We start from the raw sequence: 25,587 nt of genomic DNA on the forward strand, positions 1-25,587 counted from the left end.
TTAACCTTTGTTTACCCTAGTTTCCTCATCTACAAAATGAGAACACTTATAGAACCTACCTCCCAGGGTTGTTGCGAGATAATTTGTAAAGTGCTTAGCATAGTGCTTGTACACTGTCCTGATACATATTAGCTATTATCATTAAATTAAACAGAACAATTTACAATTCGGTTGTGGAAAGAACGTCAGACTTTGTAGTCAAGAACACAATGGTTCAAATTTAATACCACTGGGGCTTTGTGCCAGTCATTTCACTGCTCTGCAAAATAAGTGGGCTTGAATAGGGAATGGCTCAAAGAACTTTGTAGAATTCTGCCAATCTAGGGTTCCCGGATGAGCAAAGCAAACGGTCGCTACGAAAGACATGCAACCTCTCCCCCTCCAAAGCAACACTACAAGCCTGCGATGTACCACGTGCCTCGTTCTTTGCTGGGAAGCACGCTGAGCGTGGGGGTTGGGCGAACGTAAAAAGCGCGCACGCACGTGCAGTTGTCGCCGTCCTCCTATGCCTTCCCACGCGCCCCTCTACTGCGCAGGTGTGGGCGCTCTGGGCTGCGCTGGGCGGGAGAGGCGGCTTGTGGGGTCGGGCCTCGGAAGTCCGGCGGGCTTGGCCAAAAATGGCGGGCTCTCTGGGTTGCCTGGTCATGGCAGGTGGAGGCGAGAGCAGCGACAGTGAAGAGGACTACTGGGACATCGGGTACATGGATCGTACGCCTCAGGTAGAGGGAAAGGCCGTGGTTTTGTCCCTGCAGTCGCCGGCCACATCCCCACCCCACCCTCCGGCCGAGGATGAGGCCGGGCCGAGGTCCAGGCCTGTAGTGAGTCCGAGGTCTCGTGAAAGCAGCGCCCTTGAGCCGCCCAACCCGAACAAAAACGTACTGGGGGCCTCACCTCCTGGTCCGGTGCTTATTTCCGATAAAATGTGACTTGGGTTACCTGCCCCACCCCCCAGCTTTTTGTTGGATATTGGAACAAGTACTATCCTCCCCTCCCCCCCAACTTCCATATATACCAGGATTTAGCTGTGTTTTGAGAGTTGTGTTTAATTTTGCCTTATTTTCATCTTGACCATTATGTTTAAAGATCCCTCAGGTAAAGACCCTCTTTTTGTGATTAACAAAAAGTTCATGATAAACATATCATTTATGATATTTTTGTCATAAAAGATTATGATAAAAAAGTGATTCCCTTTTTTGTTGGTTTTTAAAAAAGTATCAGACTAAAGAGGATGCTTAGTGTTGTGGCTTAATGCTGAACACAGTGGCAAGATGAGTAAGAAGCATGTTTCATATGCTTTTCTGGTGGCCGATTGGACTAAAGTGGTTGCTGAGGGTCCTTTCCATCTTTTAAAATCTATGACTCTTTTTGTGCTTCTTTAGACGATGAAAGGATCATTAGTGACTGAAGAAAAAGATGAAACTTTTAAGAAAGCTTTGACTTCAGGAGATGTTTCGCTGGTTGAAGAACTTCTCAATTCTGGTGAGAGAAAAGTTGTGGACTCAAGTTAATTAACCCTTGACCAAATTGTGACAACTCAAAAGATTTCAAAGTTTTTCTTTTTTTTCCCCCCAGCATAAAACACCTCTGTATAAAATGCTGCTATGAGCTAGAGTACAAAGGGATTTGTTATATTGACTCTCCTAATTTTTTTTCTCTTTTTGCATAATCTTTTCACATTGAATATTTCTGATCAGTAGTTTCTGGATACACACACATAAATAATCTAATGTTGAAAGTAAAAATATTGCTAACTATTAAGTACTACAAATGTATTTTACACCCCACTTCCTTTTCTGAGTCTTTTATACTGGCTATATCTCAGGTCTGCAGTGTTCTGCCACCCTGATGTTGGCCTCTTAGTTTCCCTTCAAGACCCATTTCAAATTCTGACTATTCCGGGAAACCTTTCTTGGTCCTCCCAGCTACTAATGCCTTCCTTTCTCAGAGTAACTTCCATTTTCTCTGTGCAGTTAAGTCCCAATTAGTTCAACTAATGAATCCTTCGATATTCCAGTTCCCATTTTTGGAAGTTAAAATTTTATGTAAAATGTGGTAATTGATTCCAGTCTAATGGAAACATGCCGTGAACAATTTTTAAAAATAAGGGTTTTTTAATTAACATAATAGTAAAGGATAAGGAAAATGCATTTTTGATTTATCTTATTACAGAGTAAGAGTAGTTAAAAAAGCAAAGTTTAAAAAATTCTGAACAGTGCATCTAAAGAAAAGTCTACATTGATGATATGTTGAAAAGATCATTATTGCTGTTTAGAACATTTTAGCAGCGTAGATTGAACTGTCTTTTCTTTGCATCTTCATACATATGCTGGTAGTTCAGAGAGCTTTATCCATATCTCTAAGGATTTATAAGCTTTCGTTTTCATGAAATGAACCAAGTGTAGTTGGATAGCCTAGAGCATTATTTAAAATGAGGAATGTTTTAAATGTGATATTGTTGTCCTCGCAGTATTTTTCAACATGTGGGCTAAAATAACCTGAAAATCAGTCTTCAAAAACAGCTGTCACCCATGCTTTCTTAGTTGACTGCCAAAGAATTGGAAATGATTGATAATCATTGCCTCTGAGGGTGACAATTTTGAGACCAATAAACAAGCATTGGTTTTCATTAAAAACCTCCCAATAAAAGTGTTAGGGAATCCTTAGACCCTTTAAATCCAAATCAAGTTTTTTTCTTCTTTAGAAATGAAAGTTTGGATCTGTCTATAGAGACCCAGCTCACACCCCTGTTGTTGTTCAGTTGTTTCTTTTTTAGTGTGTCAGACTTTGTGACCTAGATTGGGATTTTTTTGGCAAAGATACTGGAATAGTTTGCTATTTCCTTCTCCAGCTCATTTTACAGATGAGGAAACTGAGGCAAACAGAGTTAAGTGACTTGCCCAGGGTCACACAGCCAGTAAGTGTCAGGCTAGATTTGAACTCGGGAGGATGAGTTTTCTTGACGCTAAGCTTGGCACTCTGTCCACTGTCCCACCTAGCTGCTCTAATTCATATCCCTCTTCTTTTTCAAACCTCTGATGAGTTCTGCTCAACTTCCTTAGCACTTAATAGCTATACCAATCATATTATGCTTATCCAATACTGTATTGTTATAATTTCCTATGCAAAGGGCTGATGATAAATGGAGTTTGGATAGCCTGGGGGGGGGTGTAGGAGGGGACTCTATTATGGAGGGCTCCAAATACTTGGATGAAAAGTTTTTTCGCAATCTGATGCTCGGTTAGTTTTTTTGTTTGCTTTAGAGAGGAGTGACATACTTAAATACTTTTTTTTCTTTTTGGTGAGGCAGTTGGGGTTAAATGACTTGCCCAGGGTCACACAGCTAGTAATTGTTATTTGTCTGAGGCTGGATTTGAACTCAGGTCCTACTGACTTCAGGGTTGGTGCTCTATCCACTGCACCACCTAACTGCCCCAGACATACTTAAATATTCAAATAGATTTTTGAGTTCATCAATTTAGATGTGTACTCCTACAATGAAGATAAAAATGTATCCATGCTGACTCATCCTGTCAACTCTTGTCCATGTCATCCCATAAATTTTTCATAGTGGGTCTACTCAAAGCTGCCTTTGCTTTCTTCTGACAATAGGAAAAGTGGACTGGAGTATTGACTGTTCATCTGTGTTTCTTCACTGTTACTATGTGATAGCCCATCTTCTCTTCTTATCCCATAATTCCCTCAGGATGTCTTTTATGTCTTTGGCATTCCTCCTTGATTATATTTGCTGCCTGCTCATTCCTATTATTCACCTCTCTGTTTCCCTTTGTTGATATTCAGTTTTAATTTTTTGGAGACAGTTTCAGCCAGAAGCGATACCAGGGGAATTTTGGTATTAAAAAGATGTGCCTTTATTTTCATAGGAAGATTGAGATCATTAATGGAGCTTTGTAGTTTCTTGAAGGTATCTTGCTGTCGTATTCAGTTCAGAGTCCAATCCATCCATCTCTTGTCTTTCCCAGAGTTGAGAGTTTAGCAGCAGTATACAAGATGGAATGAGGATATTAGGAATAGGTGTCAGGGAGACTAACCTGGAGAGTATTGCATTAATTAGATTTGAAGTGATGAGCAAGGGTGATGGCAATATAGAAGAAAACATCAGCTTCAGAAACATTTGACAGGAACTTGACTGAGGCAGCATCGCCCTACACTTGAAGTCAAAAAGCTGGATCTTCATCACACTTCTAAAACTTACTAGCTGTGTGACTATAGGAACGTCACCTAACCTTTTTGAGTTTCTGCAGAGTTATTTGTAAAATGTGGGTAATAATAATATGCACTTCACAGGCTTATCAAAAAGATCAGATGAGATCATGTATGTAACTTACTTTGCAAACCTTCAAGTGCTACATAAATATAAGCTGCTACTTTGATGAGAGTAAGAAATTGAAGATGACTTTTAAGGTTTTGAGCTTGGAGAACTGGGAGAATAATTGTTTTACATCTTCCCATAGTGTCTCCCTTAATGTAGAACACATAGTAGCTGTTCAATAAATATTAGTCAGATGCATTAATAAATGAATAAAAGCAAGACTAGCAGAACAACTTTGTTTTCTTAATAGTGGAGATAAAATTGATAGTAATTTTACTTTATTTTTTCAAATGAAATCTTCCTTTCCCACCGTACCTTTCCACCACACTCTGTTGAGAAAGCATGAAAAACAGTATTTTTGTTACAAACTTAGTCATGCTAAACATTACCCCTCAAAAAAATCTCAATCTCACCTCTCAGGCAGTAGGTATCCTGTTTAATCCTATGAAATTACGTCTTGTATTGACCAGAGTTCCGAAGCCTTTCAAAGTTGCTTGTCTATACAATATTGTTTTTGTTTTATAAGTAATGCTCCTACTTCAACTTCTTTCTGTATCAGTTCATACAAGTCTTCCCAGATGTCTCTGAAACCACTCTTTCGTCATTTCTTATAGCACAATAATATTTCCATTACATTCATATATGATAATTTGTTCAACCATTTCCTAATTGATTGGCACCCCTCAATTTTTGATTCTTTGCTACCACAAACAGAACTATTATAAATATCTTGTACAAATGGGCCCTCTTTTCCTCTTATGATTTTTTGTGAGTATAGACCTTTATCGGTGGTTCAAAGAGTATGCACAGTTTAATACCTTTTGGGGCTTACAATTAGTAACAGTATTTCTTTGTGAAACTTTCTTTTCATGATGGTATGCCAATACCAACAGTCAACTGTAAGATATCACACTAGACTGGCTAAGGCTTCAGCCTTAGAAATAAAGTAGTTGGGCCATCTTTTCCAAATTTAAGGGCAAATAAATATGCTATCTGTATACATATGTACAACATAATATGAGTATACCAAACTAGAAATAATGGTTTTTAAAAGTGTAATATAACTCAGACAAAGCATGTGTTTACTTCCTTTTATTTTTTGAAATTGATATGTAGTTGAGAAATGTATAAGCAGTTGAACTTTACTATGCCAGATGTAGGATCTTGAGCAGACAGATAAGTGGTATTGAAGAAATATAGATCTATCATAGGTAAAACAGAGAGGTAAAATAGTGTAGTGTATAGAGAATCTGGGTTCAGGTTTTGTCTCTTGTATGCATGGGTTGTGTGTGACCCTTACGGATTACTCTAAGGTAAGGTGCCAGCCTACATTAGTAGAAAGAATTTTCCTTATCCAGGATTTGTTTATACCAATGAAATTACATGTCCAGTCCCTATATTGTAGGTAAAACAGATATAGTCCGTCCTTTTCATTTGAGGCTTCACTGACACTGGGAGTTTTGAATAGTGCCGAAGTCCTGGAGTTCCTAAAATTTATTTCCCCAACCTCTTCTAACATCCTCAGAGCTTGTGTGGCACAGTGGAAATTATATTGAGATTGGAGAGGACCTGGGTTTAAAATATTGGCTTTATTACTTTCTGTGTGACCTTGGGCATGTCACCTCTCAAAACCTCAGCTCCTCAACTGTAAAATGAGGGAATTGAACTAGGTGTCTTACAAGATCAGTTCCAGGTCCAAGTCTTTGATTCCTTATAATATGGTTGATAGGTCTAGCTCCAGGAACTGTGAGGGCATAGCAGTTTTTTTCCTAGTGTTTACAGGTATTTTCTCCTTGGGGAGGGGGGGAGGGAGAGAAACCTCTGCCCTATATAAAACCAGTTCAAAACAAAAAACATCTCATTAATGCAGAATCAAAAAGTAGTCTGTTTCTGTGGATATTCTTCCTCCAAACCTTGTTCTTATCCCAAAGGTCTCCTCTCATTTAACTTTTATACAACCTTTCTTCTTTCTGCTTCAAAACTCCCAGGTGTATATTTTACATATTCTAAAATATTTTAGTTAGTGTATAGTCATAGAATCTCAGAGTTAGAAGGGAAGACATCTTGTTCAGTCTGTGCCTGTATGGGAATATCCTTAATAATATCAACATTGGTAGTCACTCAGCCTTGTCTTTAAAAAGTTCAATACCGGGGGTGGAGCCAAGATGGTGGAGTGAAAGCAGTGACTTGCTTGAGCTGTCCCCCAAATCCCTCCAAATACTCATAAAAAATGGCTCTAAACAAATTCTGAAGCAGCAGAACCCACAAAAAGAGTGAAACAAATTTCCAGCCCAAGACAACCTGGATGATTGATCAGAAAGGTGTATCGTGCTGGGCTGGGAGCGTAGGGCAGCACAGTGTGGGCGCGCAGGCTCCAGCGAACCTGGAACAGGCCTCAGAGGAGTGAATCTTGGGCAGCTGTGGAGGTTTCCAGACTCCTCAATCCACGAATGCTAAAGACAACTTAGAAGGTCAGTGGGAAAAGTCTGTTTCAGTTGGTGGTCAGAGAGGAAGGCGGGGTTCAGCTCCATTCCCCAAGAGCGTGGCCCGGGGGGGGGGCCGCTGCTTCCCGAGCTTCTGGCCCACAGACTGAGGGGGAATCCAGTGGCTGAGCAGAGAGGGACTGCAGGGATCTCTTTGCCAGTGCTGAGGCAGGAATCTCTTGCTTTGCCTGTGTGTGGATCTGGGTCACAGTTCTGGGCGGCAGTGCTGGGGTGAGGAGGAGCTGGCGTGGTGGAGCTTGTAGTGGCTGTGGAGAGAAACCCTCCTCACAGTTACGGGACAGAAAGGAATACTTGTGGTCACAGGCCAGGAAAGGAGTAAACACTTCGCCCCTTATCATACCATCTTGGTAGAACTGAAAATTTACAGGTCCCTACAAGTATATCTGAAAACAGCTACACAAACCCCTGAAGCTTGGGACAGTACACTCTCCACATTGGAAGCAGACTCTTACCTTAACAAAGAGTTTAAAACTCAAGTAATTGGCCGGGATCATGAGCAACAGTGCAAAAAGAGTCAGACTATATTATCTTACTTTGGTGAAAAAGAAGATCAAAATATACAACCAGAAGAAGACAACAAAGTCAAAGCTCCTACATCCAAAGCCTCCAAGAAAAATATGAATCAGTCCCAGGCCTTGGAAGAGCTCAAAAGGGATTTTGAGAAGCAAGTAAGGGAAGTAGAGGAAAAACTGGGAAGAGAAATGAGAGTGATGCAAGAAAATCATGAAAAACAAGTCAACAGCTTGCTAAAGGAGACCCAAAAAAATACTGAAGAAAATAACACCTTAAAAAACAGCCTAACCCAAATGGCAAAAGAGGTCCAAAAAGCCAATGAGGAGAAAAATGCCCTAAAAAGAAAAATTGGCCAAATGGAAAAGGAAGTCCAAAAGATTACTGAAGAAAATACTTCCTTAAAAATTAGGATAGAGCAATTGGAAGGCAGTGACTTTATGAGAAATCAAGACACTGTAAAACAAATCCAAAAGAATGAAAAATTAGAAAACAATGTGAAATATCTCATTGGAAAAACAACTGACCTGGAAAATAGATTCAGGAGAGAGAATTTAAAAATTATTGGACTATCTGAAAGCCATGATCAAAAAAAGAGCCTAGACATCATCTTTCAAGAAATTATCAAGGAAAACTGCCCTGATATTTAGAACCAGAGGGCAAAATAGAAATTGAAAGAATCCACAGATCTCCTCCTGAAAGAGATCCCCAAAGGAAAACTCCTAGGAATATTGTAGCCAAATTCCAGAGTTCCCAGGTCAAGGAGAAAATATTACAAGCTGCCAGAAGGAAACAATTCAAGTACTGTGGAAACACAATCAGGATAACACAAGATTTAGCAGCTTCTACATTAAAGGACCAGGGCATGGAATATAATATTCCGAGGGCAAAGGAGATAGGATTACAACCAAGAATCACCTACCCAGCAAAACTGAGTATAATCCTTCAGGGGAAAAAATGGTCATTCAGTGAAATAGAGGACTTTCAAGCATTCCTGATGAAAAGACCAGAGCTAATAGAAAATTTGACTTTCAAATACAGGACTCAGTGGAACATGAAGAGGTAAACAGGAAAGAGAAATCATAAGAGACTTATTAAGATTGAACTGTTTACATTCCTGCATGGAAAGATGATATTTGTAACTCATGAGACTTTGTCAGTATTAGGGTAGTTGAAGGAAAAAAATTGTATGTATGTATATAATAGATAGATAGAGGGCACAGGGTGAGTTGAAGATTAAGGGGTCATATCTGGAGAATAAAATTAAGGGATGAGAGAGGATGATACTCGGAGAAGAAAGGGAGAGGTAGAATGGGGTAAATTATCTCACAAAAAAACAGAAAAGAAAAGTCTCTCACAGTGGAGGGGAAACAGGGGAAGGTGAGAGGGAATGAGGAATCTTATTCTCATAGGATTTGGCTTAAGGAGAGAATAACATACACATTCAATTGGGTATGGAAATCTGTCTTACCCTACAGGAAAATAGGGGAGAAGGGGACAAGAGAGCAGGGGGTGATAGAGAGGAGGGCAGATTGGGAAAGAGGGTAATCAGAAGCAAATACTTCTGAGGAGGGACAGGGTCAAAAGAAAGAATAGAATAAATGGGGGGCAGGATAGGATTAAGGGAAATAGAGTTAGTTTTTCACAACATGTCTACTATGGAAGTGTTTTGCATAACTGCACATGTATAACCTATATTGAGTTGCTTGCCTTTTCAATGAGGGTGGGTGGGGAGGGAGGGAGTGAGAAAATTTGGAACTCAAAGTTTTAAAAACACATGTTTTAAAAAAAATGTTTTCACATGCAACTGGGAAATAAGAAATACAGGAAATGGGGGTACAGAAGTCTATCCTGCTCTACAGAAAAATAGAAGGGGAAGGGGATAAGAGAAGGGGGGGAGAGATAGAAGAGAAGGCAGACAGGGGAAGGGTATTCAGAATGCATGCCATCTTGGGGTGGGGGGAGGGGTGAGAAATTTGGAACTCAAAAACTTGTGGAAGTGAATATTGAAAACTAAAAATAAATAAATTTATATTAAAAAATAAAATAAAATAAATAGAAAAAAAAATAAGTTCAATACCAAGGAATTAACTTCTGAGCCTCATTCAGCTTTTGGGGAGCTATAATTGACAGGATCAAGCCAGAATATGTCAGTTTATAACTTTCATCCGTTGTTCCTAGTACTACCTTCTGGAGCCAAAGAGAATGTATTTGATTTTCTTGTCCATGTGATAGTTCTTGAAGATATCACCTGTCACCTCTCCCACCCACATATCTCTTCTTCACTTTTGCCATTCCCCAATTCCTTGAACCAGGCTTTGTGTGATATAACTTTTAGTCCTTTATCATCCTGTTTAGCTTTGTTTGTACATTTTTCAGCTTTTCATGTGTTTTCTAAACTGTGGCACCCAGAATCATATGTGATTTCTTATATGGTCTGAATATGTCAGAGTAATTCAATTTAATAAGTATATAAGTGCCTAATATGTGCCAAGTGTTGTGCTAGGTGCTAGATATACAAAGACAAAATAGTCTCTTCCCTTAAGAAGCTTGCTTACATTCTAGTTCAGGGTAATAGCGGTTACCTGATTACGTATATGAATATGTACGAAGTAAATGCAATGTAACAGGAGGCAGGTGGAGGTAAGAAGGAAAAGCACTAAATGTTGTGAAGATCACGAAAGGCCTCTTGGAAGAGATGGCGCTTTAGCTGAGCCAATAGGCACGGGTGAGAAGAGAGGATATTTCAGGCATGGGAGACAACTTGTCCAAAGGCATACAAGTTTGGAGATATAATGTCGAGTATGAACAACAGCAAATAGACCAGTATGACCAGAATGTAGAATGTATGAGGGGAACTAATGTAAAATCAGCCCACAAAAGGATATATTGGAGCCATATTATAACTACAGCAGAATAGCCATGGCTGTTATTGAGGATATTATGTTTCTATTAATGAAGCTTTAGATCCTCTCCTATTTTGAATATCATACTATTAACTCATGCTTATATTGAGCTTAATAATTAAGCCCACTAAATTTCTCAGATTGTTTTCATATTAATTTCTAACCACATTTCCATTATCTTATACTTATGCCATTGAGTTTTTGAACTCAGGTATAGGTTTGTATATCTCTGTCTCTGTCTCTCTGTGTCATGCATGCACATATATTAGTCTATACATAATATACATGCATATGTGAGTGTGTGTATATATATATATTTGTGTATGTATGTGCATATATACATATGTGTGTATAAATATATTACATGCATAAATGCTTGTTGAATTTGCTCTGGCTATTGTTTGTGGGAGCCCTTACCCACTCTCCCCTTCCCCCATCTAAAAGGATGAAGATAGACCAGCCAGTTCTCAAGTGTCAGTAGTCAGTAAACATTTGTTATGCACTTACTATGTTCTAGGCCTCTAGGTCCTCAAGTGAAGCCCTTTGATTGAATCCAAACCTCACAGAACAAATCCCCTTAATAAAAGGGTTTGTTCTGTAAAACTTGGACTCAGTCAAAAGGCTACACGCGAGGACCGAGAAGGCCACATGTTCCCCACCCCTGTTAGGAACTGTGCTCAGCACTGAGGACACATATATAAAAAAGAAAGACAGTTCCTGCCCTCAAGGAACTTAAAATATAATTGGGGAAAAGAAAACACACAAAAGGAGGTATTTGATGTTGGGTGTTAATCCGCACCTTCTGCTAATGCAAATGCTGACTTAATCCTTCATAATTTCTGTGTTTAAGAATCCATAGCAAATTGAGGAGAGCTGCATAAATGTCTGTATCATACCTGACTATCTTTTTTTTTCAGTTTTGTTATAAAAAAATTATAAAGTGTTTGTCAGAGAGACTGTACAGCTGTCATTTGTTTTAATAAATAGGCATTTAAAAAACATTTAAATGCTTACTTAGAGATAAGTACTGTGCTAAATGCTAGGGATACAAATAGAAAAGAATATAGTCCTTGTTCTCAGTGAACTTAAATTCTAATTGAAGAAGATGTTATAAGTAGAAGAGTTGTACTGTAGTGTGAATAGAAAAGGCAGGTGTTCTAAGGGTTTAGCTACAGAGATCAGGGTAAGGCCCACTAGTCCTCAGACTGTTTTCATGTGTCCTGCTTCACAGGAGTGGCTCATCATCCCCAAAAACTGCTGTCTTTACTTTGGGGTCTTTTTGGTTGTAAACAAATAGCACATTTGGTGACCTGAATCCTATCAGGTAAACAGTTTTGTTTGAAAGAGATCTTTAATGGGGACCAATAAGCACAAAAATTTTGGGGAAATTTCTAGTTTGTGTGTATTCCCAAAGGGCAGTGCAGAGATGCATGCATGGTGGATATGGGTAGAGCATGGCATATTGCCAATGAATAACTGTAGGAAAATGATATAAAATATGTTTTCAGATCTATAAGTGGAAAAGGAATTGGGCCAATCTTGCAGCAAGCAATTGTGTTGAACTCCAACTAACATAAAGATATCTAGAGGAAGGTTCCCAGCACATCAGCTGGGCCCTCTATAGAGAATTTATGGGAAAACATGGACAAAAGTTGCATACGCTTAATTATATTGCAGTCAGTACTCTTGGAAGAAGTCTCTTCAGTGAGATCATGAAATTGAAGTATTGGGTAATGTGTGAAACAAATATTACTGGTGATTGAAGTGGAAATAACTTGGATATGAGGTGTGAGAAAGAAGGGAAGAAGCAGGTCAGGTATTATATGCATTAATTTCCCTAAGCAAAAAAGGAAAAAGGTGGTAGAGAAATATGTTGGATCAATACTCACTTGTGATAGCCATATGTTGGTATCTTGGGACCAACAGGTTTGGACGTGTTTAGAAAAAGGGGTGAGGTGGGAGAGGGCAGAACAGCTTCAAAGTAGAGGTAGAAACTTCACCCCAGCTGTTCATGAGATAATGGATTTAGAGCTGGAAGAGACCTTTGGGTTAATGCAACCCATTCATTTTATAGCTGAGAAAAATGAGGCCCAGAAAACTTAAATGAGTAAATGCTCAGAGTCAAAGGAATTACCAGAATTTGAATTACAGTTAAATCCAGCAATCTTTTGCCTGTATCTTTGTGCGTAATAGAATAATAACAACAGAATGGAAAGTTGAAAGTTGGATATTGATATACTATGAAGTTTCTTTACATAATTTAATTAATATCATGCCTCTTGCCATTAAAATCTATAAAATGTTTCATATATTCTTCTAGGGATCATATAAAGTAGCCTTTAACACAGTATTCTACTTCCAGAAGTCATTGTCACCAAGGGCTTTCTAGTATAATAAGAAATCCATGCCTTTACTTTATATACATTCCTTAAATCTAAATCTGTTTTGGTTAAAATGTATTTTAGCTATAGTGATAGAACCACTGAATTTTAGAGCTGGCAGGAACCTGAAAAATCATCTAATCCATCTCTCCAGTAAGAAACTGAAGCTCTCAAAACGTGTACATACTTTGAAGTCACAACAATAGTGATAAAGCAGTATTTATTTTCTCACTCAAAAGTGTGTTTCACAGCCTCTGGAGCTTTTTACAAGGTTCCATCTAATCTCAGGACTTATTTTTATGTTTACAGGAATGAGTGTGGAATCCAGTTTTCAGTTTGGATGGACTCCTCTTATGTGTGCTGCTACTATTGCTAATGTAGAGTTGGTGCGTATCTTGTTGGACAGAGGGGCTAATGCAAGTTTTGATAAGGGTAAGATATTTAAGAATTAACATGATAAATTTGATTATTGATATATATTATGTTGATGAATCCCAGTTAGTGCACTTTGATAAACAAAATAATTTCATCTGTATAATGTTTTAAGTACCAACCAAAATTAGATTTGAAATAATAGACATTTTGAAACTTTCTGTTAACACTTAACCACTCACCTCTCCTGTTCCTGTATTGAAAATGACTAAGAATGTGCATGTTCTTTGGTCCACAAAAAGATCTCAACATGCACTAAAATATTTATAGCAGCACTTTTTGTAACTACAAGGAGATGGAAAAAAAGTAAATACTAATTGCTCTTGGAATGTCTAAACAAATTATGGTAGGTGAACGTAATGGAATGCTTTTGCATTGTAACAAATGAAAGTGAAGGACACATTGAAGCATGGGAAGATATCAATGAACTGATACAAAGTGAATAAGGTAAATGGAAAGAAAACCAACAAAAAGCACAAAACTTAATGCTGTGTAAATTATGATGACCAAGTTGGTCCACAAGAAGAGTTAAGAAAACATATCTCTCCTTTGCAGAGATGGGAGATAAGTACAGATCAGTCACGCAATAGGCATTAAGCATCTACTGTTAGCCAAGCACTGAAGACATAGAGACAAAAATGGCAGACTCTTACCTTAGGGAGATTATATTACATTGATTATATTGCATATATTATCAAACTTTGTTGATATTTAATTATGCTGAAGTGCCTTGTTTTCTCCTTAATTCTTTTCAGTGGGGGATGTGGGGAAAGGAAATAGATGAAAGTTAAAGTAATCTGAAAACAAGAGTAGTAATTTTTTTAAAAAAAGCTTCAAACTAAAGAAATTAGTAGGTAGTTATTGTTGCATCCATTGTTACCAACTCTTAACACCTTGTATTGATAGGTATACTTGCCTTGCCTTGATTATGATAGTATAACTACCCTTTTACACTGAGACACAGTCTTTGGACTCGAAAGTCCTATTCATTGCCCTGATCATTGGCCTATGGACCTAAGGGATGCCATGAGAGTGGAATTCCCTGTCAGAGAGATATGGGGTGTGTTCTTTTCTGGTTTCATGAGATGAAAACATGTTCTTCCTCCTAAAGCACTGACTCTGGATATCTCCTTTCCCCCTATTACTCCCTACTTTGTCTTATACTTATCTGTGTACTTATTGTATTTATGCCTCCAGCCCACATTCTCTGTCTCTCTGTGTGTCCCCCACCCACCCACCCCCCACACGAACACAAATGGCTTGCCTGTACCACCTGCCCACACCCAAACTCCATTGCAGTCACTCAGCTCTGCCTCCCCTTTCCAGCTATGAAACTGCCCCTGCATGCCCTGGGACAATTCCTCTTTATTCCACCTTTGGGGACTTTGTATATGGACAATGGTAACTTACCTGAACTCATTCCTTAATGATTAATTTACTCCCTGATCAGTCATACCCTCCCCACCTCAATGACTCTAACTGCCTCCCTCTCCCCCTCAGATGATATTCATTGCTCCTACTTGCTCCTTCCCCACCCCACTGTCCTTCCCACCCTCTCCTCCAACTTCCTCATTCTCATTTCCCTCAATCCAACCCCAGCAATATTCCATTCTAAAGCTCCCCATCTCTTTCATTGTGCTCTCTGGAATACCTGCTCCATAAATAACAAACTAACTTTCATCTTAAACTTCCTGCCCTGTACTATGATAACTCCCTCAAGCACCTAACCTCTTAGTTTCTCACCTTATTTTTCTGTGACCTGTTCTTCCATCTCATCTCAGCTACATACAGAGATGGTCATGCTCTTGATTATGCTGTCACCCACAAATGTACCACTTCCATGCTTTCATGTTCATAAACTCTGAAATTTCTTTAGCCACGTATTCTGTTGTCATTCCACCTCTCCCCACCTCTCCTCTGCCCTGCAACCCCCAAAACCCAGTCTTCATCTTCACACTGACCCCCTTTTCCTCTGCCTCTTAGTTCTTTCCCAGGTCATCACTCCTACACTAACCTACACCTTCTTCTCTTCCCAGTCTTAACTTGGTCAACCAGTTCAACTGTAAGCGATCCTCTTCTCTCAAGTCCCTTACCTCCTTATCCTATCAAAAATCTTTCCCTGCCAAGCTTCTTCCCCGGATTACTCCTACTTGCACGTTGCTTAACAAAGATGGAAAAAATCATGGAACATGTTGACTGGATTATTTTGCATAATCTCAGTTGGGTCCTCATTGCAGCAAAGAAATCCTTTAATATCTCCTTAATTGACTCACAATTGCACTTAAAAAAGAAACTTTTCCAAGCCATTCTCAAGCCTTCAGTGACTCCTCCTCCTCCCCTCTCAGCTGAGAACTTGCTTCATAGGTCATTGAAAAAAATTAGGGCCATTCACATTCCCTCTTCTCCATTCCTTTTTATCTCACATCACTAAGATGCCTTCTGCCATGATCTCTTCCTTTATCCCTCTCTCACGTGAAGAGATGACAATTCTTGCTAAGGTAAATCCCTCTATTCATACAAGTGATTCATTCCCATACCATCTTCTCTAGCAGAGTGCTCCCTTTGTCATCTTTACTCTCATGCGCATGTCTCCCCATCCTCAAAAAACCCTCACTTGATACATCCATTTTTGTTCATTATTGTCCTTTAATTTCTCTGGCCAACCTCGAGAAAGCTGTCTACAATCAGTGCCTCACATTTCTTCTCTCTCCCTTATTAATTTTCTGTGGTCTGGCTTCTAGCTTCATCATTCAACTGAAACTACTGTCTCCAAAGTTACCAGTGACCTCTTAATTGCCAAGCTTAATCTTCATCCTTCCAACTTCTCTCCAGCCTTTGACACTGTCACCCTCTTCCTGATGGGCTCTTGTTTCTAGGTTTTCATAGCATTGCTCTCTCCTGTTTCTCCTCCTGCCTGTCAAATTATTGCTTCTCAGTCCCCTTTGTTGGATCTTCATCCTGGTCATACCCATTAATTATGTGTGTCCTGCATGTCTGCCCTAGGCCCTCTTCTCTCTATATACAATTTCACTTGGTGATGTTCTCAGTCCCATGTATTTAGCAATCATTGCTATATAGTGGACTCTCAGATTTATGTGTTCAGCTCTAACTTCTCTACTGACTCCAGACTTTCATGTTTTAGCTAGGAAGCTAGGTGGTGCATTGACTAGACTACTGGGCTTGGAGGAAGACTCATCTTCCTGAGTTCAAATCTGGCCTCAGACACTTACTAGCTGTGTGACTTAACCTTGGGGTAAGTCATTTAACCTTGTTTGGCCTCAGTTCCTCATCTATAAAATGAGCTGGAGAAGAAAATGGAAAATCACTCCAGTATCTTTGCCAAATAACCCCAAATGGAGTCATGGAAAGTCAGATATGACTAAACAACAACAACACCTCTCACAGTGTCCCCCTTCTGTCTTCTGATACTGCCACCACCTTGACTATGACAATAGCCCTTTCTCAAGTCTCTCTCTCTTCCTGTCTGTCCTCTACTCAGCTCTCAAATTGATCTTCTAAAGCCTAAGTCCTACTATGTCACCCTCATTCAGTCAACTCTAGTGGCTCTCTTTTGTCTCTAGTATCACATATAAAATCCTCTGTTTGGCTTTTAAACCCTGCCATAACCTGCCACTTTCTACCTTTCCAGTCTTCTTACAAATCCAGTGACATTGGCCAACTTTGAGGTAGACACTCCCATCTCCCAATTCCAGACATTTTTACTGGTGGTCCCCCTTACCTGGAACTCTCTCTCCTCATCTCTGACTCCTCCTAAGTTCACTGGCTTCCTTCAAATCTCAGATGAAGTCCCGTCTTCTACAAGAAGTCTTTCCTAGTCCTCCTTCATCTTAGTGCTCTCCCTTTGAGATTATCCCCAATTTATCCTGTCTGTATCTAGTTTGTACATACTGTTTTGCATGTTGCCTCAGCAATTAGATTGTCAGCTCCTTGAAGGTAGGGACTGCTTTTGCCCTTCTTTGTATGCCTAGGACCTAGCACATTACCTGGTACATAGTAGGTACTTGTAAAATACTTTTTAATTAAGACCCTTTGTTATTTTTTTTATTCTGTTTTTCTGTAGCATCCAACATGGTGCCTTGCATACAGAAGGTGATTATTATATGTTTAAATTAAGGAAAGGTAATTATTTGAAGAGCTGTCTTTGGAATTTAAATTCAATTCTTAAAAGGCTTGAATTAAGATAATGTAAAGAGCGCTGAGAGCTTTGAGTCAGGGCACCTGAGTTCTAAATCTCTAGAGATCTCTTAAAAAAATCTATGAATTTAATATCATTGTCCATACCTTTTAAAAAGTAAGCTGCAGTTTTATAATTTAATGACAACTCTTAATATATTTCTTTCTCACCTTTCCTGTGGGGGGTGAGTAGAAGAAATAACAATTAAACTATAAATGCTACTCTCCTCTTTTGTTAGTAATAAAGGAAAAGCTACATTTTAGATTCTTCCTCTTGTACTTTGAAGCCAAGAACCATAGAAGAAAATAAAGGACAGCCAGCATGTGTCAGGAGAAAGTTTATTACAAGAAGTCCATAATTATTTTGCTCAGATTATTGAAAATCCTTATAGGTGAACCATCATCCTGCTAAGGGTCCTACCTCCTCACATAAAGTGCCACAGTTGTCTTCCTTTCTACTCTTGGAGATTCCTAAAGATGTCCAGACTTCCCCTTTTTTTTCATTTCTTCTGAAACCTCAGTATTTCTACTAGTGTATTATGTCTTAGTTCAGAAATGAGGAGGAATATAATTCTCATACCCAGTGCCCAAGTTGAATCTGGGAAACCTTCCAGAATAGGAAATTGAGGGGACAGCTAGATGGCACAGTGGATAGAGTACTGGCCCTCGAGACAGGAGGACCTGAGTTCAAATCCAGCCTCAGACACATGATATTCACTAGCTGTGTGATCCTGGGCAAGTCACTTAACCTGCATTGTCTCACCCAAAACAAAACCAAAAAAAACTGAATAGGAAATTGAATTGTTTTTATGTAGAAATTATGTTAAAAAATATTTCGTCCTATAATACAACTATTAGCATATTTCAACCATATTTTCAGCTAAATGGCTTTTTATGGAATATCCTAGGAACCTGACCCCAATTTCAGACATTTGTAGGATTTAAAGCTATAAAGGACCTCTTGGACATCTAGTCCAGCACCCTTATTCTACAGATAAATGACTTGATCAGTATTATACAGTGACAAGAGAATCAGGAATCAAATGCAGGTCTTTTCACTCCAAAATGCATAGTTGTATTGAACAACATTGTTTTTAAGAGAAAAGTGTTTTGAATTCTGAATTTTAAAAATTGATGGACAAAACAACTTTTAGAATGTAATCTACTTGCCAGCTAACTCTCTGGAATATTTGTAGGTTTTTAGTGAGGAGAGTGGGTCCAGATCTGTAATTTCATCAAGGGGAGGACTTTTGAAACTCCCTCTGCTGATGCAGATGAGCAATTTGTCTGTAATGTAGCCTTAAAGAGTCAGCACTGAGAGGTTAAGGGACTTGTCCATGGTTATTTACTAGTATATGTCAGCCAGGACCCTGAAATTCATAATTGTAAAGCTAGTCCCATATTCCACTGTACCATGCTAACTCTCTTTATTATGTGCTATTAAAACAACTATATTTTTTCTTAATGATATGTATTTTCTCTATTTCACTATAGATCAATATACTATTTTGATGGCTGCATGTTCTGCACGTGCTTCAGAGGGTCAGATTTTGAAGAGTGTAGAACTGCTACTTTCGAGAAATGCTGACCCAAATGTTGCTTGCAGGTAAGGGAAATTTCTGAACTACTAGTAAAAACTAAGTAATTTTTTCTTCAGTTATATTGGATTTTTGAACTTTTGCCAATCTAGCCTCTGCTCTTTATCATGAATAAATGCATGTTTTCCTGGCCACTAAAATTGTAATTTTAAATGGCCCAATGATGATATCAAAAATAACACATGGTGGTGGCAGTCTTTCACTTTTTTATTTTCAGAGGTAAAGAAGTGAGACAGTGATGAGGAGAAAAGGCTACCTATGTATTTTATGAGCCACGTGCTTTAAAGAATAATATAACTCAGCGATGGCAAAGCCTTTTATGTGTCCTTCAACTTCAACTAGTTCGAATTTTGTAACATTGGTCAGTTAAACAAGTTGCACAAAAGGCACAAATTCAATCATGAACTGTGACCATCAACCAGTTACATGTCAGTTGTAATAAAAATTGATTTAATTTCTTGAGTTATTTATTCATCTGTACTCCCACTTTTATCTTCTCACTCAGTAAAAGACCTCACCTTCCAAAAATAATTAAAGCTTCAGCTCCCTCTTCATAATCTAATCCCCTCCAACATTTCTAGTCTTCTTACGCCTTACTCCCTGACACTTACTCTTCAATCCAGTGACAGTGGCCTTCTGGCTGTTCTACAGACAAGACACACAATCTCTCAGCTTTGGGCATTCTCTCTGGATATCCTCCATACCTAGAATGCTGTTTCTTCCTGCTCTGCCTACTGACTTCTGGAGCTTCCTTTAAGTCCCAACTAAAATTCCACCTTTTATAGGAAGCTGTGCGTAAGCCCTCTTAGATTTAGTATTTTCTGTCTGTTAATTGTTTCCTATTCATCTTTTATGTAATTTGCTTTGAATATATCTGTTTACATGTTTTCTTTCATTAAATTGTAAGCTCTTTGAGGGAAGGAATTGTCTTTTTACCTTTTTTTGTATCCCCAGCACTTAATAGAGTGCTTGATACATATTAGACCCTTAAATAAATGTGTTTTGATATGCTATATTTTGTTAAGGCATTATCCATTTAATAGATATAGAGTTTGCAGTTTTTGCTACAACAGGAAATGTTGTTATAAATATTTTCTACATAAGGGTTCTTTCCCTTTGTATTTTGGTTTTCTAGTGGTGGTATCCTTTGGCTAAACGATATCCATGAATTATTGAGTTTTTTGAGTGTTGTTCCAAATTGCTTTCCATAATGATTATACCAGTTCACAGCTCCACCCAACAGTGCATTAATATGTATGTTCTCCCATGGTCCCTCTAAAAATTGTTATTTTTTTTTGGGTCATCTTTACTAATCTAATGGATGTGAGCTGGCACCTTAGAGTTGTTTTAATTTGCATTTCTCTTATTAGTAATTGGGAGCATTTATTCATATGGTTGATGACGGCTTTGAGAACTGCCTGGTAATTCCTTTGGCCATTTTCTTAGAGGAATTTCTAATATTTTCTTCAGTATAATTTCATGAAATATTAACATTTGAAGGGAATTTAGAAATTGGTCCCAGTCCTCCCATTTCATAAGGAGCTGAGGTTCCATAAATTTGGATAGTAACTTCATTTCTCTGAACCTCTTCTATAAAATGAGTGTCTATAATAATACCATTACTACTGGTGATGATACTTAGGAAAATGCTTTGTAAACTCTGTGTGTGTGTGTGTGTACATGCTGAGTATTACAGTTATATTTATCATGTATTTTAAATATATTAACGAGAAGAACATGCTCTAAGAAAAGTAAACCTACATAGATTTTTTAATGTGACTATATAAGAAAACAATGAAATAGTGATGTATGGTGTTACGGCTTCTTGATTCATTTTTGTCAAGCCTCTTCTGGAAGTAAACACACAAATCTTATAGCTAGAAAGAAAATATATTTTATTATCAGAAGAAATGAGTTAGATAATTGAGTTTCCCCTAGTTCTTTGGAGACTTTGTATTCTGTTTTCCTTCCCAATCTAAATCATTCTCAAATTTTTATTAACCGAGTAAATTTCATAATAGCCTTCTGTCTTCATGTGATAGTCTTTTATTTGCATTCTTAGAATTTAAAATTTGTTACATAGCTAGGATAAACTTCAGACCTTATCTGTTGATGAAAGAAAACTGTATTTTTTTAAGATCTGACAGATTTACTAAGCTTAAAGAGTATCTTAGTATTTAGCAAACTATTCTTTTTAAATTTAATTCACAGAAAGCTTTTGCCCATTTTAGTTGATTGTAGAATTCTTAACTTGGTTCAATTTTCCTTTCCAGGCTTATTACACATTACCAACATCTGATGACACTGCACTTGTCTTCTTGCATTTCCTCAAACAGGAAATTACATCTTCTTGTGCTTTGGTATAGGCTCTACACACCTCCTTATCCCATGCCTAGAATGCATACTCACCTGATATCTAACTCTTAGAATCCATAGCTTGCTTGCTTCCTTCCTTCCTTCCTTCCTTCCTTCCTTCTTTCCTTCCTTCCTTAATGAGGATTTTCCTGACACTCCCAGCTCCCTCTCTGAAATTGCCTTGTATTTATTTTATGTGTAATTGCTATTTCCTTATGTGTGGACATATTGCTGATAGAATATTAGCTCCCTAAGGGCAGGGACTATAATTTTTTGTCTTTGTTTCTCTAGCACCTAAAATAGTGTCCAGCATATAGAAGGCACTTCATATATGCCTGTCAGTTGATCAATTCATTCATTACTTCTGATCAACAGTAAAAATAAATTTTAATATGAGGATAGAATTATATAGTATCAATATTCCTGGCCTTCAAATTAGAAGGCCTTGGCTCAGATCCTACTTCTTCAGAAGTTTCTTGCTAATTATGTGAACTTGGCTAAGTCATTTTTTATCTTCACAACAATGGTAAGCAGCCACTTCTGAAACTGTTCTTCTTGTTCTTCCAGAATCAAGAAATCTGTGCTACAGTGGCATAGATTTCTTACCCTAAATCAGTAACAGTCCCACATACTGCTAGGTTCATGCTAGGCTAATCTGAAGGTATTTGTTTCCTGAAGATTAGACTGTTGTATAGCACTAGTTTGTCAGTTGTTGGCATTGTCTTTTGTTTTTCTACCTCACGTTGCTTTGTGCTGTGGTGTGACATCCAGGTCTGCAACCTGAAACATTTGGTTTCTCTATACCAGCGACTACTGCAGTATCTCTCATAGTCATTGAAATGTGTTTCTTAAGAATCACTAATTTGATAAGAGAATACTGGAACTTGAGAATGCATTGCTGAAAGGTAGAATCTTTCTAGGCATTTTCCATGGATTGGGAAAAATCCAGCGGACTGACCTCATAGATGTAAATAAATTAGTATGCAAAAGTATTGTGAAAACTTCAATTTCTTTGTCAGAAAACCTTTGAAATTGAAATGAATGGCCTGTGAGACGGGATTGTGACAGAGGGGGTCACTTAAAACAACAAGCTAGCAAGGTTCTTTTAAGTCTTTTATAAGTATAAAGAAAAACATTTCAGTTTTTGAAACAGTAAGTGACAAGAAATCTTGTACACTGGACCAGAATGAAATCTGAAGGCATCAAGATGTAACTAAATTTGAAGTTTCTTTTTCTGTTTTATTTATGTAAGCATTTAGAGGTATAAAACTTCCCCTAAGAACTGCTTTCGCTGCATCCCATAAGTTTTGGTATGTTGTCTCATTATTGTCATTCTCTTGAATGAAATTATTGATTGTTTCTGTAATTTTTTGTTTGACCCAATCATTTTTTAGGATTAGATTATTTAGTTTCCAATTATTTTTTAGTCTATCTTTCCATGGCTCTTTATTACATGTAATTTTTATTGCATCATGATCTGAAAAGGATGCATTTAATATTTCTGCCTTTCTGCATTGGATTGTGAGGTTTTTATGCCCTATGTGTATGCACCATGTACCGCCCGAGAAAAAAGTATATTCCTTTCTATCCCCATTCAGTTTTCTCCAGAGGTCTATCATACCTAACTTTTCTAATGTTGTATTCACCTCCTTAACTTCTTTCTTATTTATTTTGTGGTTAGATTTATCTAGTTCAGAGAGGGGGAGGTTCAGGTCCCCCACTAGTATAGTTTTGCTGTCTATTTCTTCCTGTAACTCCCTGAACTTCTCCTCTAAGAATTTGGATGCTATACCATTTGGTGCATATATGTTTAGTAATGATATTACTTCATTGTCTATGGTGCCTTTTAGCAGGATGTAGTTTCCTTCCTTATCTCTTTTGATGAGATCTATTTTTGCTTTTGTTTTGTCTGAGATCAGGATTGCTACCCCTGCTTTTTTTACTTCAGCTGAAGCATAATATATTCTGCTCCAGCCTTTTACCTTTACCCTGTATGTGTCACTCTTTTTCAAATGTGTTTCCTGTAAACAACATATTGTAGGATTATGGTTTTTAATCCATTCTGCAATCTGTTCCATTTTATGGGAGAGTTCATCCCATTCACACTCACAGTTATGATTACTATCTGTGTCTTTTTCTCCATCCTTTTTCCCCCATTTATGCTTTTTTTCTTCCTTTCCCCCCTCACTAGTGTTTTGCTTTTGACCACCTCCTTCAGTCCCTCCTCCCTTTATTATCCCTTTCCCTTTTCTTCCCCTTTATCTTACTGCTTCTTCCCTCCCTTCTTCCCCCTCCCTTTTCTTTCCCCTTTTCCCTCCTACTGCCTATAGGGCAAGTTAGATTTCTATACCTAACTGATTATGTTATCCCTTCTTGAGCCAAATCTGATGAGAGTAAGGTTCAAACAATGCTCACCCCCTCCCTTCTTTCCCTCTGCTGTAATAGGATTTTCTGTCTTTTCCTGTAATGTAATTTACCCTTGTCTGCCTCCTTTCTCAGTACATTTTCTAAGATCAGATTAATCCACTTATTTGGATCCATTTAACCCACTTGATTAGATTTTTTTTTGTCATTACATCAAAGTCAACTAATATCCACCTCTTTATGTATACTCCTTTAACATGGTGTAATAACAATACAGTTCTCAAGGTTGCAAGTGTCATCTTCCCTTGTAGGGTTAAACAGCCCTTATTAACAACATATTGTATCTTTCTGTCCCATTTACCTTTTTATGTCTTCTTGAGTTGTACTTGAAGATCAAATTTTTTGTTGAGCTCTGGTCTTTTTATCAGGAAGTTTGGAAGTCCCTATTTGTTGAATATCCATCTCCTCCCTTGAAAATGATGCTCATTTTTGCTGGGTAGTTGATCCTTGGCTACAGTCCAAGGTCCTTTGCCTTATGAAATATCATGTTCCACACCCTACGGTCTTTTAATGTAGAAGCTGCAGGGTCCTATGTAATCTTGATGGTGGTTCCATGGTATTTAAATTGCTTTTTTGTGGCTGCTTGCAGTATTTTCTCTTTTATGTGGTAATTTTGGAATTTAGCTATTATATTTCTTGGCGTTTTCAATTTGGGATCTCTTTCAGGTGGTGAGCAGTGGATTCTTTCTATGGTTATTTTACCTTCTTGTTTCAAGACTTCAGGGCAGTTTTCCTTTATGATTTCCTGAAAGATACTGTCTAAGCTCTTTTTTTCCAACATTATTTTCAGGTAGTGCAATAATTTTTAAGTTGTCTCTCCTGTATTGATTACCCGTGAGGTATTTTACATTTTTGTCTATTTTTTCATTTTTTTTTTGTTTCTGTTTGACTGATTCTTGCTCTCTCATAGAGTCATTAGTTTCCATTTGTCCAGTTCTAGTTTTAACAGATTGTTTTCTTCTGTTAGTTTTTGTACTTCTTTCTCCAATTGGCCAATTGTATTTTTAAGGGATTTGTTTTCTTCAGCATACTTTTTTTCCAGTTGGCCAATTGTATTTTTTAAGGACTCGTCTACCTCTCTCATTTGACTTTTAAAATCCTTCTTGAGCTCTTCTAAGAAGGCTTTTTGGGCTTCAGACCAGTTCATATTCCCTTTTGATATTGCAGATGTAGATTTGCTGACAATGTTGTCCTCTTCAGAATTTCTGTCTTGATCTTCACTCTTCTCATAATATGAATCTATGGTGCATTTCTTTTTACTCATAGTGTTTCTTTATTCCCTGGCCTTTAAAGACATTGAGCTCTCCTGCTGGGGAGCAGAGGGCACTAATCTAAGCTTCTTGTGTTGGGAGGCTAGGTCTTGGTCACTGGCTTTGTGTGCTGGAGCCTCTTATGTTGGCAGTTGGAGGCTGTAGGGTTCTGCCAGCTTGCCTGGTGTTGGGTTGGAATCAGCAAGGTTGGAACTTTCAGGCAATTCTAGGTTGCCTGCTTTTCCTTTCCTTTAGCTTTCTTCAGTTCCTTTTAGATGGGTGCTGCAGGGTGTTTATCTGCCTGGGGCCCCTTTCAGCGCTGCCTCCCTTAGATCTGCTGAGGCACTTGGAGGCTTCTGTGCTGTAGAATGCCGAGGCACCTGGTGGTTTTCTGAGCTGGTTTCCACTGGTTCTTCCACCCTTACTGAGGCATTTGGAGGTCCAGGTGTTGGTGTTTGCCTGCTTTACCACCTGAGCTTCAGGATTTCCTCCTGGTTGGCAGTTGGAGGCTGTAGGGTTCTGACTGCTTACCTGGTGTTGGGCTGGAATCAACAAGGCTGGAATTTTAGGAAGACTCTAGGTTGCTTTCTTCAGCTCCTTTCAGATGAATGCTGCAGGGTGTTTATCCCCCTGGGGCCCCTTGTAGTGCTGCCTCACTTAGATCTGCTGAGTCACTGGGAGACTGGTTTGTTGTAGAATGCCA

The 25,587-nt window shown here is 38.3% G+C and overlaps 1 protein-coding gene across 1 annotated transcript in view; it reads left to right on the top strand.

Moving 5' to 3' along the window:
- The first annotated feature begins 499 nt into the window (after positions 1 to 499).
- Positions 500 to 25,587, top strand: part of ASZ1 (ankyrin repeat, SAM and basic leucine zipper domain containing 1) — a 103,959-nt gene continuing 78,871 nt past the window's right edge. Inside the window, exons 1-4 of the mRNA XM_020976049.2 lie at positions 500 to 719; positions 1,380 to 1,479; positions 12,941 to 13,063; positions 18,752 to 18,863. Of these exons, the coding sequence (XP_020831708.1) occupies positions 618 to 719; positions 1,380 to 1,479; positions 12,941 to 13,063; positions 18,752 to 18,863 (437 nt within the window). The 5' untranslated portion in view covers positions 500 to 617. The remainder of the gene's footprint in view (positions 720 to 1,379; positions 1,480 to 12,940; positions 13,064 to 18,751; positions 18,864 to 25,587) is intronic.

This window comes from Phascolarctos cinereus, unplaced genomic scaffold (genome assembly GCF_003287225.1).
Source record: "Phascolarctos cinereus isolate Bilbo 61053 unplaced genomic scaffold, phaCin_HiC Scaffold_1;HRSCAF=81, whole genome shotgun sequence".
Taxonomy (NCBI): domain Eukaryota; kingdom Metazoa; phylum Chordata; class Mammalia; order Diprotodontia; family Phascolarctidae; genus Phascolarctos; species Phascolarctos cinereus.